The sequence below is a fragment of the Artemia sp. Qi Xiang Cuo genome, chromosome 19 (genome assembly GCF_049724085.1).
Source record: "Artemia sp. Qi Xiang Cuo chromosome 19, ASM4972408v1, whole genome shotgun sequence".
Taxonomy (NCBI): Eukaryota; Metazoa; Arthropoda; class Branchiopoda; order Anostraca; family Artemiidae; genus Artemia; species Artemia sp. Qi Xiang Cuo.
The window spans coordinates 11,072,910-11,090,508 of NC_142812.1; the positions used below are offsets into that span (position 1 = coordinate 11,072,910).

Sequence of the window (17,599 nt, forward strand, 5' to 3'; positions counted from 1 at the left end):
TTACAGAATTCTTGTAAATATAACCCATATCTGTATTATTTGCGGCCATTACTTGAGTACGTATATCTGATCTGGAGCCATTAAGTGAAGAATACAGAATGTCCCAGTTGTCGGATTGAAACTAGGCAGAAGTCTGCTGCAGAAATTATTCTCGGTGCAAATTAATAGGTTTATGAATCCGCTCTCAAGTCACCACAAATGCCCTCTGGCTTTGAGCTCAGATTCCAACTTATCCTCAAGTTTAGACACTCACTACTCAAGGGTAAGAAGTGCTTGCTCGTCACTGCCAGCTCCATGTTCAAAGTGTTCAATCCAGATATTTTAGAACCCTCTCCCCACCTTAGCTGCAGAGAGAAGTTAAGTCTCGGGTAAGTTCATATTCTGTGAATTTTCAGCAAACACAAACCATTGAAATTATGGACTTCCAACAACTGGTCTTCTATAAGCTGAACTCGCTTCGGAATATTCCAGGTCACCAACAACTTCCAATAAACCACTCAATGATGACTTAATTACATCCAGTTGAAGTTTATCAGGAATAGTATCATTCTTTTTTTCAAATTCTTTTATCTTCTTTATTAAGTTCTTTTCAACAAGTTTCCTTAAGCAATCAGTTTTGTTGATGAAATAGTATAGGTTTTCTATAGCTATATCCAAGTTTATATTCTGAAGTTGTGACTCCTGTTTTGACCTTTTTTCAAATTCAAGCAAAATGTTTTCTAGTTCTTCTTCTTCTTCCATACGATTCAATTTTTCTTTTAAAATTGTCAAGTCGTTCATCAGCATCTTGCGTCTCATATTTCTGACCTAAAAGAGATGTCAACTAAATCAACAATACTACACATCAGTAATTACATAAATTATACTTTCTGCATATACAATTGGAACCTAGGTCTTGGTCAAATTGAAGATTTTTTTATCCTGCCCTCGAAGCTTAATAATTTCAAAACAACCAACAGAATCTTAAGGAATTGCTTAACAATATTTAGATTTAATCTGGTGTAGTTTTTTTTTAAATACCCTGATTTTTAGTTTATTAATTTTAAGAACGAAAAACGTAGTCAGATTTGACTAATTATGTTTGCTCATTTGTTTTCACGGTTCATTGTGGCAACACTGAAAAAAATATGGTAATTTCCTGAAAATTAATGATGGCAAAACACTGAACATAATCTCAGAAAATCACGGTTTTCTGGTATGAATAAATCTAAGTTGAATCAAGGGGGAATGTTTTATTTTAGCAACTTATTTAAGGAAACGAAATAAATTTTTTTATTTATTTTAGCTTTACAAAATATTTGTTTTTAATCATCGTTGGTGATTTTTGTTACTGCTTTTTGTTACAGTAACAGTACAGTTACAGTACAGTTACAGTACAGTAACAGTACAGTACAGTAACAGTACAGTTACAGTACAGTAACAGGTGATTTTTGTTACAGTAACAAAAAAAATGTTTTGTTACTGCTTTTTTAATCCATTCAATCGTTTTCTTGTCCCCTATGTCCCTTAAAAACCTTTTGTGTCTCTAAGAATAATTTGATGATGACTCGACCTAATAAGCCTTTTCTATTTATGATAAATCTCTCTATGTCTTGAAAATTTTCAAATACAGTTCCTTCATTGTTGATGCTTAATCTTGGCACATAAATTACAAACTATTACGCATAAGGTTTTTCAGTCTCATCTTGAAGAAGAAAAACAAAAAATTTGTTTAACAGGTCTATTACATGTATTTTCAGAAAAGTAAGGAAAATTTGCTATGATTTGAACAACAAATTTTCCATACTTTAAGCTCAAAGACTACAGACTCAATTTTATTTTCCATGAGACGTATCACGTACTGAACGGTAAAAACATGATTAAACTTTAAATAAACCTAGCATGAACCACAGTACACCTATTTAAAATTTTGAGAACACACTGCTCTCCTAAACTAAATAAAAATTTGAGATTCTCTCTCAGTAAGCAGAAAGATGTCAAGTTTGATAATCTCTAAACAATGTCGTCGGCAACGATTATTCCCTTCAAGAATGTTTTTAATAGTTGTTTCAATACAGTAAATTTGAAAAAGATTTCTTCCAGTTATATGAGTGGCCATAAAACTCTTTTCTTGCTGCCAATAATTTGTATATAAACAATATTGCTGTCGAATTATTAATTGTACAAAGGCATATATTATCAATTATGTATCTACCGGCATCGAAGAAAATTGCAAAAACTTTAGAGCATTTCTGAAAAGTCCTAAAAAATTTTGTTCTAGTGATAGGTTGCATATCGATTTTCGACCCCACTCGTTGTTTTAGGATATAAACAATATCGCTGCCCAATTACTAGTTGTATGACTGCATACAGTCATGTATATATATAAATATATATATATATATATACATCTTGAGCTTTGCTACTTCTAAGAAAATACTAAAAAAAGGGAAATTCTACGTAATAGGTAGCATATCGATAAGATTGTCATTATAAATGTATTACGCTTATCTTTGCCTTGTATGAAAATGAAGCAAGACAGTAGGATCACTTATAGACATTTTCTAGTTAGAGTCTTAAAAAAATAGCTCTCATGAATCACTTCAAATTATTATCTTTGCAGCTCTCTAGAAAAAACTTAAAAAGGCTTACACCTTTTTTGTCGCTGTCAAATTTGAAAGTCTTATTAGATATTCTCATGCGTCTAAGATAATTTCCAAAAACGATTTGCTAAGCTGTTCTAAAAGGGAGAATCAGTTGGGCAGTTTGTGTTCAATTACACTTTGATCTTCCTTATATAAGTTGCCCTGCTGATACTCCCTTGGAGAAAAGCTTACAAAATGTCTTCCAGAAATTACCTCAGATGGGTAAGAATATCAGACCCTTTAGTTATGAAAGTAACCAAATAGTCCTTCAGGTTTCAACTCAAATGGTCTCAACGAAAAATATTGGGTTTACCAGGAAAACCTTAATTGTTGGCCGTTTGTTTTACCGTTATATACCCGCTCTTTCTCGAATGGGTTCGTCCCCGAATGGGATGAAAGGATGTCCCGAGGACAAGGTTCAAGGGAAATCGAAAATGAAGTTCATTATTTCCAATATTACATCGTTAGAGATTGAATACTCTACTTTTGCACAATTTTTCATTACCCTTACACATTCCTACCGCTTTTTACTATTGTTTTTACATTGTGAGAGAACGTACTATCAGAATGTCTCACAGATTTATTATCTGAATAAATACCAAAATGTAAGAAAAACTGCTCTATTACGCGATTTCTCATAGATTTATTATTTGAATAGATATCATATTATATAGCAAAAGCAGTAAGTTATCGGAAAAGGTAAAAAGCCACAAAACCTCTAATAAAACGATGACAGTCAGTATATAATAAATAACCAGGCATAAATAACCGGTTTTTCCGTATCCAATTACCACTATTCACTGATCATTGCACTTTTTAAGTTGCCCCCTCCCCCTAACAAAATCCACCTGAACTTGCGGAAACTTCAGGCAATCTGGCAAAACTGTCTCTGCCATGCCTAGAGATCGTATCCTACATCTTCTCACTTCTGAGGTTTGTACCAAAAATATTTGCTAAGCTGTTGTCAAAGAGAGAATCAGCTGGACAGTATATGTTCAGTCACACTTGGGTCTTCCTGATATATATCGATTTCCTGATCCTCCCTTGGAGAACAGCTTTGGAGAAGGTTTTTGTAAATTATCTCAGAAGTGTAGGAATGTCGGATATGACATATTTGGCATGGTAATAACATTTTGCAAAATGATGAAGAATTAAAAATGGCCATTACCAGTGAGATTCTCCTTATATCATCAATCATCTTGATAATTTTACCCTTTTGTCCTTCTATTGTTGATGCAAATTTTTGAGACGTATTTTGCAACGTTCGATACCGTCGGATGAGCTCTTCAATTCCTGTCAACTCTTCGATTACATCATCGGCTACCTCAAGACATTTCTACAAAAAAGTAAAATTTTATTTTAAAGGATAATTTTTTGCTTCTTCGTCTTACATTTTTAGAGGGGGGGAGGAGAACTTGTTGTAGGTTCTAATCTGAGAATGTGAATTTTAGATTTGTTCTACACATTTTTTTAGCGTTTCATATCCCTACAGAAACTTTGTGCTTGTTTCCTCGTATTCTTTAATTCAATGTTCTAGAACAGCCTCTTCACTCTCCTTTTTCGTTTTTGCCTCTTGTTCTCTATTTCATTTTCCTTTCTATCATTTAACCTCTTGGTCTCTTTTTATTTAACCTGTAGATTGTTTGTATCTAATGACTTCATGTTGTCGTTTCCTTTGTACTTTAGTATATCGTATTCCTCAGAACATTTTACATTCTATATTTTAACCTCTTACACTCTATCTATTTACCCTCTATCTGTCTAATCTTACCTCACGTTTTTTTCACATTGTTAGTGAATGCACAAGATGTATATCTCATAATCTAGGGAGGGGAGTAATTGCTCCCTTCCACCACTACCCAAAACTAATTCTCCTGTTCCCTTTCCTATTTCCTGAGTATATTTTTTTCATATCCATACCGATCCCATTATATCCCCTCCTTGTTTTCATGTTTTAGCCTCTTGTTTTCTATTTATTTACCTTCTACCTTATAGTATATCAAATGAGTTAAGTTTTCTTCTTTCCTAGGTTTGTCTAGTGTTTTCTAATCCCCAAGGGTGAATCTCCAGCATTTTTATTGGGAGGGGGGGGGGGGTCAAGAGGGGTTCATATCCAGATAGTCAAAGGGAGTGGGATGTATAAAGAAAATTTTCGTCACATTATTGGGGGGCAACTGCCCCCCCCCTTGCCACCCCCAAACGACACCCCTACTAATCCTTAAAAAAGCTTGTATTTCCTTTCTCGTATTCTTGAATTGAATTTTCCGAAACAGCTATTTGGTTTCACTCTCAGTGTATCGTATTCCTCGGACTCTATTACATTCTATATATTAACCTTTTACTTTCTACTATTTCCACTATATTTTACCTTATATCTACCCTATATTTTACCCTATATTTTATTTAGGGAGAGGAGTAATTGCTTCCCCTTTACTCTCCCCCCTAATCTGGTAGTCTTGTTTACTTTCTTGTTAATTTCTTTTTTTAATCATGTTTCATATCCGAATCCGAAAAAAAAAAAAAAAAAAAAAAAATCATGTTTCATATCCGAATCAATAACGTTAAATATCTTATTTATTTTCTTCTTTTACCTTCTCGCTCTCTATTCCTTTAACTTCTAGCTTATCTTATATCAATTAGTTAAGTTTTCTCGTTTCGTGTTTCATATATCTACGAAAGTTTGTGTTTGCTTTCTCGTATTGTTTTCTATAATGTATTAGAGATAATTAATTTGTTAGAAAAAAAGGAACGAAATAAAGAGAAAATAACTGTTTTCCTGCTTTAGCAATTGAGATAAACAAGGAGCTGAACAAGGTCTTGACCTTGCTCATCTGTCTAATTACCTAGGATAAAACAGTATAACCAAACAATCAATCCAAATGAAATGTCGAAATCCGTGCAAAGTTGTCATTAATAAGTGTAATCCGTTGTAAATTTACAAGCAAAAGCACCTTAAATCTAATGAAATATTCCCAAGTGATTGGATTTTTCCGTTGATTATTCTAAGCTACTATTCGCTTTTACTTCCGCTTTTCAGCCTTTATTACTTCTATATTTAGATTCTTGCTTTCTATCAATTTACCTTCTATTTTACCTTGTATCAAACAATTTCTTGTCCTTAATTTATGTAGTGTTGCATATCCCTAAAAATCACGTTATGTCCCTTGCTTGTTTTCGTCTTTTAGCTTCTTCCTTTCTACATTTTTAAAATTTTAGCTTACTTGCACTAATTAGATATTCTGAAACTACTTTCGCTTTTATTTTGCTCCTTCGCAAAATATTTGCGCATAATTACTCGTACTCCACGGATTTTTTCAAGATACAATTCATCTTTCTTTCGCTCCTTAGATTCTAATAATTCTATCTTTTAAACCCTTGTTTTCTATCTAATCGAGTGGTTACTGCGCGAAATTTGCAACCCTTTGCCCTTGAGGACGGGGGTTCGAGTCCTGGTGTCGCTAGCTATTTACTTTGGAACGGGGGCCAGTGGCGTGACTCTAAATGGGTATCTTGAGAAATCTGGGAAAGGTAAATAGGAAAGGTGTACACAAGCACAGGATGGCTGGCCCCCAGCCTCCTATTACCCCTCCTGGCTGAAGAGCCATGAAACGGAGATCAGCACCGCCGGTAGGGACTCTAAATTTGAATGGTGTATTCTTTACCTTTTTTACACGAGCGCAACCAGAAAATTTACCAGAGGTGAAAATACTACCAGGAGGTTTGTTTTAATCAAGACTTAAATGAAGATATTTTTCCTTTTTTTATACCCTCTTTTTCCTGTGAGGCCCCTCCCCCCCCTCCTGGTGGCAGTAAATCCTCTTGCTTCTACTACATCTAATAAATTAAATGTCTCTTTTTTTAAGTACTTTCAGCGTACCATATCCCTTCCTAAGTTTTTGTGTTTACTTCTTATATTCTTTCATTCATTGTTCTAAACTATATTATTGCTTTTTTCCATCAGTTTTTAGCCTCTATTGCCTTCTATATTGTTCCCAAGAGTTAACTTCCCTGCTTTCTTGGTTCTGCTAGCGCACCATTTCCCTTCGAAAGCTTGTTTTGATTGTTCAAAACTATACTATTACTCTTTCCTAACACTTCTTAGTCTCTATTGTTTTCTAAATTATTCTATTGAGTTCACGTCTTTGTTTCCTTAGTTTTGCTAGAGTAAAATATCCTTTTAGAAAATATTCGTTTACTTCTTCACATCCTTCCATCGATTATTCTGAACTACACTATTATTACTCTTTCCTTTCACTTCTTAGTCGTTATTGCTTTCTAAATTATTCTAATGAGTTCACTTCTTTGTTTCTTTAGTTTTGCTAGAGTACCGTCAAACGGGGTTACTTTGAATTAAAAGTACCTTTTTTTCTCCTTTATTTCGCAATAAATTTTGTAAATGGTAACATAACAACCTAGAAAACATTTCCATATGTATTTCTGACCGCTGAAGAGGGCGGACGTTGCGGATTTTTTCTATCCTTTGCCACATGGCCATAATTTTTTTTTTTTATGGTTTTCAAAGTTACCCACACTTCGTCCAACTTCGAACAAGTTTATTTTATTTTATGTACTGTTCATGTAATTTCCTAATTTGTTCAAATTTGGCCTTGCTTTGGGTAAATTTGAACAACCACTTATTTACAGACTTTTTTTTCTCTAAGATTCAATGTAGAAAAGGTTACTTATATTGAACAAAATTAAGAAAAAACACAGAAAATTAGACTAAGATCATGTCAAAAACAGAACTTGCAGAAAAATCCCGGAAAACCGGAGGCTAGAACTTGTGTTCTTTGAAAGTTTTTTGTATGACTTTGTAACTTCACGGTGCCCTGCAATTTAGAAGGGGCCATTTCCTTTTCGAACGAGTGGTCCAGCGAAAACATATCTTTCTCCAACAACACCGACGTCATCTTTCTTGGGCCAGTAGTAACTGAAGTCAGCATTGCTCAAACGCTCCATAAATTTGAACTTCACCATCCCCTCATCTGGAAAGTCTTCTGCTCACCCAAGGTAGAAATCTTTTTCATAGAACACAGTATAGAAGTCAGACAGTTTAATTGGGGGACCTTAGTCCTTCTTACAAGTAGAGTTGTCACCACCCTCATGTTCACTGTTCTGGACTTCATCTCAACTAAGTTCACTGGAATCGTCACATAGTTTTTCCGGAAAGTTGTCTGATGCGTCGTCAGATGAGCAGTCTAGATTCAGGAGTTCTCGTAACTTTTTTCCAGCTCCCTTTCCTTTATTCGGCTTCATTTTAGCTTTGCCAGATTTCACTTTACTCGTCGCTCGTCGCTCTTCTCTGTCGCTTGATTCAGCTAGTGATTTTCCGGGAGCCTTGTTAAGCTTTGTTCGCTTACGCGACACAGTACCATCAGTGACAAATCGCCTTTTTTCAAAGAAAGTTGTGACAGAATCACCAACTGCCTCACGGATTTAGTCATTTGATCGGCTATCGGGAATCTTTTCGACGCAACGATTTCTGTCAAAACATGCTGTGAACCCATTTTGAAGGTTGACATTGTCGTCCTTTGCCAGCTCATCCCAGAGGAGCTTTAATAGCTTCAGAAACACATCCTTTCGGACTGAATTTTCGGCAGGGTTTTGCATCTTGTATTCTTCGAGGGTTCTTCTCCAGTTTCGTTTAGTCGGCCCAAAGAATGCTAAATCAAGGGGTTGCAAGAAATGGGTGCAATACGCTGTTAAACAAAAAAAAGCAATATCTTCTTCTTTGCAGGCCTAGATAACCTTGTCACTGAAGTGAAAGCTTAGCTGATCGCCTATTAAAACTTTTCTTCCAGGCAGAGCTTTAAAGTGCGGAAGCAACTAAGATACGAACCGAACTTTGAACACATAGCCTTCAAACCAATCGGACTTGCTAACGTTATATCGAGTACCACGAGGTCCCCCACTTCTCCAACTGGAGTACCAACCTGTTGCTTTATAACAAACGTAAGGAGCCAATAGTTCTCCAGTAGCTGAACCACAGACCAAAATCGAGACTGCAGTTTTAGTCTGGTTCATAATCCGCTCTGGGTATTTAACACCCCTTTTGAATATACACTTTTTCAGCCTGGATCATCACTTAGATTTGTTTTATCAAAGTTTAAAATATCGATTTTGGAACATCGTTGTTCTTGATTCAAGAGTATCAAAGTAGTTGGTAAGGTCTTGGTGAGTCACTTTTCCTTTCTTTCTTGAACAGTTTTGGCACATTGGTACTGCTAGTGGGTCTTTGTGGTGCCTCAAGAAGGAGTCAACTCATTCATGACCTGGAATGTTGTTTTTGAAAGCGTTTACCGTTTATCGAATGTTGTCAAGGTATAATGCAACTATTCATTGCATATCTGATTTGTCGAAAGGAAATCCCCATTCTGCAGCAATTATAATATTTTTCACAAGAACTTCTTCGTCTTCTTTATCAAGGCAGACGGGATGCCCAACTTTCTTTGTATACCGATTCTTCAGCTTGTTATTCAGAGTGCCAACAGGCATGTTGAATCCCAAAATTTTCCATTTATTTGAGAGGGGAATCCCTTAGAAACATTACTAACGCTGCTAACTTATCAAAGTCTACAGCAAAAAATTAAGGCGACTACTGTAAGGAGTGATTAAGCTAAAAAAAAATTCTTGAGGAATTTCGGGGGGGGGGCTAGCCCCTCACCTAAATATGCCACTAAATTCCAGGTACCCCAAGTCTAAAGGGGCCCAAAAATTCCACATTTAAACATGCACCACCATTCCTTCCAAGTAACCCCATTTTTTTCCCTAAACTTGGAGGGAACTTTGAACAGCTCTTCTCTGCTCGAACCATCACAAACAGCACATCGATAATAGGCTGGTCTTAAACGTTCTATCTGTTTCTACTAGGTAACCAAATTACAACTTCCTCGCACACCTCCAAAAATATTAATGTCACTCTTTACAAACTATTCACAAATGGGAACAATATTACTTACTCATCAGCAATAGACAACGACGATGTACGTGGCAAACTGAAGAAGAAAAATGGCGGAGATCAAACTTGATTTTATTCCAGTTTGAATGACACCTTGTGGATGATATACAGAGATTATATGTTTGGCCAGTTGATGCCATAAGAGAGCTACTGTTTTGTTCAAAGTAACCCACAAGGTTCAAAGTATCCCTGTTTGATGGTACAATATCCTTTTAGAAAATGTTCGTTTACTTCTTCACATCCTCCCATCGATTATTCTAAACTACACTATTATTACTCTTTCCTTTCACTTCTTAGTCTCTATTGCTTTTTAAATTATTCTAATGAGTTCATGTCTTTGTTTCCTTAGTTTTGCTAGAGTACAATTTCGTTTTAGAAAGTATTCGTTTACTTCTTTACATCCTTCCATCGATTATCCTGAACTACACTGTTGCTATTATTGCTCTTTCCTTTCACGTCTTAGTCTCTATTGCTTTCTAAATTATTCTATTGAGTTCAAGTCTTTGTTTCCTTAGCTTTGCTAGAGTACAACATCCTTTTAGAAAATATTCATTTACTTCTTCACATCCTTCCATCGATTATTCTTAACTACACTATTATTACTTTTTCCTTTCCTTCCTTGGGCTATATTGCTTTCTAACTTTTAGCCACTTGCCCCCATATATTTTGCCTCTACTATACCTTGCATCTAATAAATTCACTTTTTGTTTCTTTACTTCTTTAACATACCATTTTCCTTTGAAATTTATTTGTCAAAATTGTCGCCTTTTTCCATAGACTGTTCTAAAAGTAGACCATTACATTTTCGTATTACCCTCTAGCATCCATTGTTTTCTATCATTTATGATCTTACTCTCTACCAATTCAGCCTCCAACTTACCTTGTATCGAATAAGTTCACTTTCTTGTCTCTTTAGTCTGTTTAGCGTTCCGTATCCATTCAATAGCTTCTCGTTTACTCCTTCATATTCCTTTATTGATTGCTCTAAAGCAACTGTTTCTTTTTCTTTCCGCTCTCTAGCTTCTATTGCTTTCAACTGATTTGAGCGATTTGTTTCGTCAACTTCACTTATATACTTTAAGAAACTCTGTCTTTTCAAAGTAAGTAATTCAAGTTCATTTCTTAATTCATTGAGTTTATATTGGCTTGATTCTTTCTTTTTCTGTAACTCTTCTTTAAGGTTTAGTACTGTATCATAGATTTCTAAATGACGTAAAGATATTCTGACCGACGATATTTGTTCTAATTGTGTCATTACATAACTATTTCTACTTCCTTTAATTCTCTCGTTCATTTAATTATGTATTTTATTCTAATCTTTCTGGCTTCTGATTATTGAATCTTGTATCCATGGTTACGGCTTTTGAGCTCAACGCCTTCTATTACAAAATGTACAAAATACGGAAAAAGCTATGATTACACAAAGGTTCGAGCCAATTGGAGCCAATTTTCCCAAGTCAAGTATGAGCCATAAATGCCAGTGAAAAATGAGCCATTTAATACCATAAAAGCAAATGTATACTGAAGGCAACTCATCTGCTTCCATGGGTGCCTTAGTTAGGACCATGGGCGCCCATATGGGGGGCAGGGGGGGGCTCTTGCCCCCCCTGGCGGACTGATGCTGCCTTCTTTTTATATTTTTTGTTCTGAGATTTATATTATATAGCATTAAAAGTAGCAATTAGACGAAGTTTGCCCCCCCCCCTGGAATTCAGCTTATGGGCGCCCATGGTTAGGACCCATACTTATGTATGGGTATATTTATGTATGGATATACTTATGTAGGACCCATACTTATGTATGGGTGCTTCAACTTGTTAAAATAAAATTTTCCCAAAAAGGATATTTTCCAAAATATAGGTAGGGGGAGGCAATGTTGCATTTTGTATATGTTATGTCTAAATAAATAAATTCCTGAATACCGCCATCTATGTCAAACAAATTATGTAGGCCTATCTTAGTTTTGACAAGATTTTTGAAGACGCTAAATTCCAGCTAGGGGACAAACTAGGGTTAGGGGTGGGGATTGCTGCTCCCCTGCCCTATAGGAAAATATGCTCCTGTTCAGTACTACCATAGAAATATTTAATTTTTTGCAAATTTTTCCTTTTGGCTTACCCCACTTATTTTTCATAGGCAGCGCAATTGCGCTGCCTAAGTAAAGAACAATGTTGGCAAAATGTATTATTTTTTTGTTTTTTTTTTTCCATACCTGGGCACTTCCTATCGAATGTGTTGTTGTTGAAACTACAAAAAGGGCTCACTCGATTGGAAATTGGAGTGGCTAGTGTCCTTTTTAATAGTCAAACGTGATTGGAGGGCAACTAGCCTCCCCCCCCCTCCAATCATTCCCCCCAACACAATTAATAAAAATTATGAGATAACCATTTTGTTCAGCGTAGTAGATTTCCGGATAGAAAATATATTTTTGAGGAGGACACTCCCCCACAACTCTCAGGGCAAGAGTTTTAAATTAGACCCTGGGGGCATATAAGAACGATGTTGGCACGATGTGTCATTTATTAATTTTTTCCTTTAGAGCAGGGTACTTCGTATCGAAGAAGTTGTCGTAGAACTTTCGAAAAGAGCTCATTCGCTTGGAAATTGGAGTGGCTTGTGCCCTTTTTCCTAGTCAAAGGTGATCGGAAGGCGACTAACACCCCTTCCACGCCCACCAATTCCTGAAACACATCCAATCAAAGTTTTGAGATAGCCATTTCGTTCAGCGTAGTTGATTTCCAGATAGAAATTATGTTTTTGAGGAGGACACTTCCCCACAGCCCTCAGGGCATGGGTTGTCAGTTATGCCCTGGGGGTATATAAGGCTTTTTATAGAAGGCGTTGTCGTAGAAACTTCAAAAAAGGCTCATTCGATTGGAACTTCAAAGGGCTAGTGCCCTTTTTAATAGTCGAAAGTGATTGGAGGGCAACTAACCCCCCTCTCACGCCCACCTTTTTCCCAAATACATCCAATCAAACTTTTGAGATATCCATTTTGTTCAACGTGGTTTAAAATTCTGGAAATTAGGTCTTTGAGGTTGACAACCCCCCCCCCACCAATCCTCGGGGCAAGGGTTGTAAGTTATGCCCTGGGGGCATATAAGGTTTTTATAGAACGCCTTGTCGTAAAAACTTCAAAAAGGGCTGATTCGATTGGAAATTGAAACGGCTAGTGCCCTTTTTAATAGTCGAAACTGATTGGAAGGCAACTAACACCCCTTCCATGCCCACCATTTCCCCAAACACATCTAATGAAAAATTTTGAGATATCCATGTGTTCCACGCAATTCAAAGTTCAGGAAATTATACCTTTGAGCAGGACACTCCCCACCACAGTCTTCAGGGCAAGGGTTATAAGTTATACCCTGGGGGCATATAAAGTTTTATTGAAATCTTTGTCGTAGAAACTTGAAAAAGGGCTCAATTGATTGGAAATTCAAAGGGTTAGTGCCCTTTTTAATTGTCGAAAATGATTTGAGGGCAACTAGCCCCCCTCTCACGCCCACCTTTTCCCCAAACACATCAAATAAAAAATTTTAGATAGCCGTTTTATTCAACATTGTTGAAAGTTTTATAAAATAGGTCTTTAAGGATGACAACCCTTCCCCCCAACAACCCTCAGGGCAAGGGTTATAGGTTATGCCCTGGGGGCATATAAGGTTTTATTGAAAGCGTTGTCGGAGAAACTTCAAAAGGGCTCATTCAACTGGAAATTAAAAGGGCTAGTGCCTTTTTTAATAATTGAAAGTGATTGGAGAGCGACTAACGCCCTTCTCACGACCACCATTTTCTGTAACACATCCAATCAAAATTTTGATATATCAATTTCGTTCAACGTAGTTGAAAGTTCTTGAAATTAGGTCTTTTAGGATGATAACCCCCTCAGAGTCCCCAGTGCAAGGGTTGTAAGTTATGCTCTGGGGGCATATAAAGTTTATATAGAAAGTTGTCGTAGAAATTTCAAAAAGAGTTCATTTGATTGGAAATTGAAATTGCCCTTTTTAATAGTCGAAAGTGAGAGAGTAATTAACCCGCCTTTTATGCCCACCATTTCCCCAGAAACATTCAATCAAAGTTTAGACATAGCCATTTTGTTCAACGTAGTTGAAAGTTCTGGAAATTATGTATTTAAGGATGACAAACCCCCCAGAGCCCCAAGGGCAAAGGTTGTAAAATATGCCCTGGCGCATATAAGGTTTTTATAGATAGAGTTGTCGTAAAACTTCAAAAGGGGCTCATTCAATTGGAAATTGAGAGGGCTAGTGCCCTTTTTAATAGTCGAAAGTGATTGGAGGGTAACTAACACCCCTTCCATGCCCACCATTTCCCCAAACACATCTAATGAAAAATTTTGAGATATCCATGTGTTCCACGCAATTCAAAGTTCAGGAAATTATACCTTTGAGCAGGACACTCCCCACCACAGTCTTCAGGGCAAGGGTTATAAGTTATACCCTGGGGGTATATAAAGTTTTATTGAAATCTTTGGCGTAGAAACTTGAAAAAGGGCTCAATTGATTGGAAATTCAAAGGGTTAGTGCCCTTTTTAATTGTCGAAAATGATTTGAGGGCAACTAGCCCCCCTCTCACGCCCACCTTTTCCCCAAACACATCAAATAAAAAATTTTAGATAGCCGTTTTATTCAACATTGTTGAAAGTTTTATAAAATAGGTCTTTAAGGATGACAACCCTTCCCCCCCAACAACCCTCAGGGCAAGGGTTATAGGTTATGCCCTGGGGGCATATAAGGTTTTATTGAAAGCGTTGTCGGAGAAACTTCAAAAGGGCTCATTCAACTGGAAATTAAAAGGGCTAGTGCCTTTTTTAATAATTGAAAGTGATTGGAGAGCGACTAACGCCCTTCTCACGACCACCATTTTCTGTAACACATCCAATCAAAATTTTGATATATCAATTTCGTTCAACGTAGTTGAAAGTTCTTGAAATTAGGTCTTTTAGGATGATAACCCCCTCAGAGTCCCCAGTGCAAGGGTTGTAAGTTATGCTCTGGGGGCATATAAAGTTTATATAGAAAGTTGTCGTAGAAATTTCAAAAAGAGTTCATTTGATTGGAAATTGAAATTGCCCTTTTTAATAGTCGAAAGTGAGAGAGTAATTAACCCGCCTTTTATGCCCACCATTTCCCCAAACACATTCAATAAAAGTTTAGAGGTAGCCGTTTCGTTCAACGTAGTTGAAAGTTCTGGAAATTCTGTATGTAAGGATGTCAAACCCCCCAAAGCCCCAAGGGTATGGATTCTAAGTTCTGCCCTAGGGGTATCTAAGGTTTTTATAAATAGAGTTGTCGTAAAACTTCAAAAGGGGCTAATTCAATTGGAAATTGAGAGGCTGGTGCCCATTTTAATAGTTGAAAGTAATTGGAGGGTAGCTAACCCACCTCTCACACCCACCATTCCTCCAAACACATCCAATCAAAATTTTCAGATAGCCATTTTGTTCAGCGTAGTAGAAAGTTCTGGAAATTAGGTATTTGAGAGGAAACCCCCTCCCCAGCCCTCAGGGCAAGGGTTGTAAGTTATGCCCTGGGGGCATATAACATTTTTATTGAAAGTTTTGTCGTAGAAACTTCAAAAGGGCTCATTTGATTGGAAATTGAAAGGGCTAATGCGATATTTAATAGTTGAAAGTGATTGGAGAGTGACTACTGCCCCTCTCACGCCCATTATTTAAAAAAAACACATCCAATCAAAATTTTGAGATAGCCATTTTGTTTAACGTAGTTGAAAGTTCTGGAAATTAGGTCTTAGAAGATGACAACCACCCTAACAGCCCTTAGGGTAAGGGTTGTAATTTATGCCCTGGGGGCATATAAGGTGTTTTTAGAAAGCGATGTCGTTTAAAAAAGGGCACATTCGATTGGAAATCGAAAGGCCTAGTTCCCTTTTTAATAGTCGAAACTGATTGGAAGGCTTGACATTTTTATAGTAAAGATCGATGTGGGTATAATGTATTATTTTTTGTTGATGTTGTTGTTTAGACCAGAGCACTTTGTGTCGAAGAAGTTGTCGTGGGAACTTCGAAAAGGGCTCATTCGATTGAAAATAGAAAGCGCTGATGCCCTTTTTAATAGTCGAAAAAATAGGAGGGTAACTAATCCCTCTCCCACCCCCCCCCTACCATTTTCCCCTTATTTTTAAGAACTAAAATTTTTATTAATTTTAAGTCTAAATGCAATGTCTTAATGCCAATTCCCAATAAGGCATCTCAGATGTATCCCAAAAACGACTGAGGGTATTATGTTCATACTTCCTGGGCTACTTCTGCTCTTAAAATTCACCCAACTCAAAATAAGCGTAAGTGCATGAAAGGTTTCAACGTAAGTTAACAGATTTGTTTTGCGAATGGTATCAAGTTTTGTATTTCAGGTCAACTAGAAGAGGTATGAAACTAAATTAAATACTACTATTTGTGTCCAAATTGTTAAAAGGGTGTATATTGTTAAAAATTGATGAAAACTGTTCTCCAGCATACAAATATCAAGCCAAACTACAAATTCTTAAAAAAACTGAAAAGATTTAAAGTATTATTTTCTTTTTCCCTGAAAAGACTATGTCAATACAAAACGAACAGAAATTAATTAAAAAAATTTCTTCCACAAAATAAATTTTTCAAAGAAAATTAAAGAACTCCATTAAGCAAAAAATGAGCAAAAATAAAATCAAATAATCTACCAAGCATGAAACTACCACAAATCAGCATCGATAAATAAATGAAACTCAAAACGAACAGATATTATGATAAATAACAGAGTGAAGCTCCAAACCATCAGAAATTAACATAAGTTGAGCTTAAGACCCCTACGCCTTCCCAAGGCCAGAACACTATTTGCACTGTACTCAAAAAACACAAATGAATGTGCATTGTCAGTTTAATATACATATACTGATATTTAGTAATCAAAATGTTAATATTATTTGATTTATTAAAGTTATAAAAGTAAACACATTTATATTTTTTTCAGTCAAGTGCAAATTTTGAACTACACCCGTACTTTATTAGTTAGTGCCGTCACGTGGAGAGCAACACTTTCGATATGGTGCTAAGTTTCTGCGCCTTATTCAATTTCAAAACTCAATTCGTCAATTCAAGGGCTGAGATTCCAAAGTCCAATAACACCTCGATTTTATTAGTAAGTTAAGAGATGTTTTTCAATTTCGACATCAAACTGGCTCATGAGGATCCGGAGCCCTCTTCATGAGGATCCGGAGCCCTCTGACCGTGCTACTCTCCAGGACTTGGATGGCCTATATTGTGATGAAATGGGGTATATCTTTATTTCTTTGACAAGAGTTACCTTTTCCCTTGAATATCAACTTTTCTTTTAGAAAACATATAATTGATAAACAGGTCCCCCAATTTCACTCCGTCCTCTTTTTTACTAGCAAAATTGTACTTACCACTAGAGAAATTGCTAGCTGCTTATCAATAATAAAAATTCTGGTTATACCAATCGATTATAAATTTTACTTTTTCAGAGCTATATGTAAATAAGTTTTCTTTTTTTTAGAAAAACATTAGATGATGAGGTGCCTAACGTGATTATCTTCTAAGGAAACATACGCCGCAAGAAAAATTAGGTATTAAGACTACGAACAACAACGTATCCAAGATTTTTTTAGGGGTGGGGTGGGGGTTAAAAAAAAACTTTAATAAACACATCAAAATTTTGTTTATATTCATTTATTTAAGTTTTTACGAATCGGACAAACATTTAAAGGGGGCGGGGGGGTTCAAATCCCCTTCTCCCCCTGAATACGACCTTGACTACAAAGTTGAATTGTAACAGTATTTTATAAGTAAGAGAAAATCAGACTGCACCATTTGATTCACCTAAGAGTGTGCTAAGTAGTCAATGTCACTCAAGATTTGACTTTGACAGTAAACGTTAAGGGTTTATTTTTTACAACATAACATACAATTATTATATTATCCTCAAAAAGACTAAAGCCCTCCTGATGTTTTTCCCATGAAAAAGTACTACTTTTCCTGGCTGAT

General features: G+C 36.2%; 1 protein-coding gene across 1 annotated transcript; it reads right to left on the bottom strand.

The window, feature by feature from the left end:
- Positions 1 to 414: 414 nt before the first annotated feature.
- Positions 415 to 10,876, bottom strand: LOC148940491 (uncharacterized). The gene is made up of 3 exons (XM_089105308.1): positions 10,463 to 10,876; positions 3,793 to 3,960; positions 415 to 807 (listed from the first exon to the last, which is right to left on the bottom strand). The coding sequence occupies exons 1-3, from the start codon at positions 10,874 to 10,876 to the stop codon at positions 415 to 417; spliced, it is 975 nt and encodes a 324-aa protein (XP_088961434.1).
- Between the last annotated feature and the right edge of the window lie 6,723 nt (positions 10,877 to 17,599).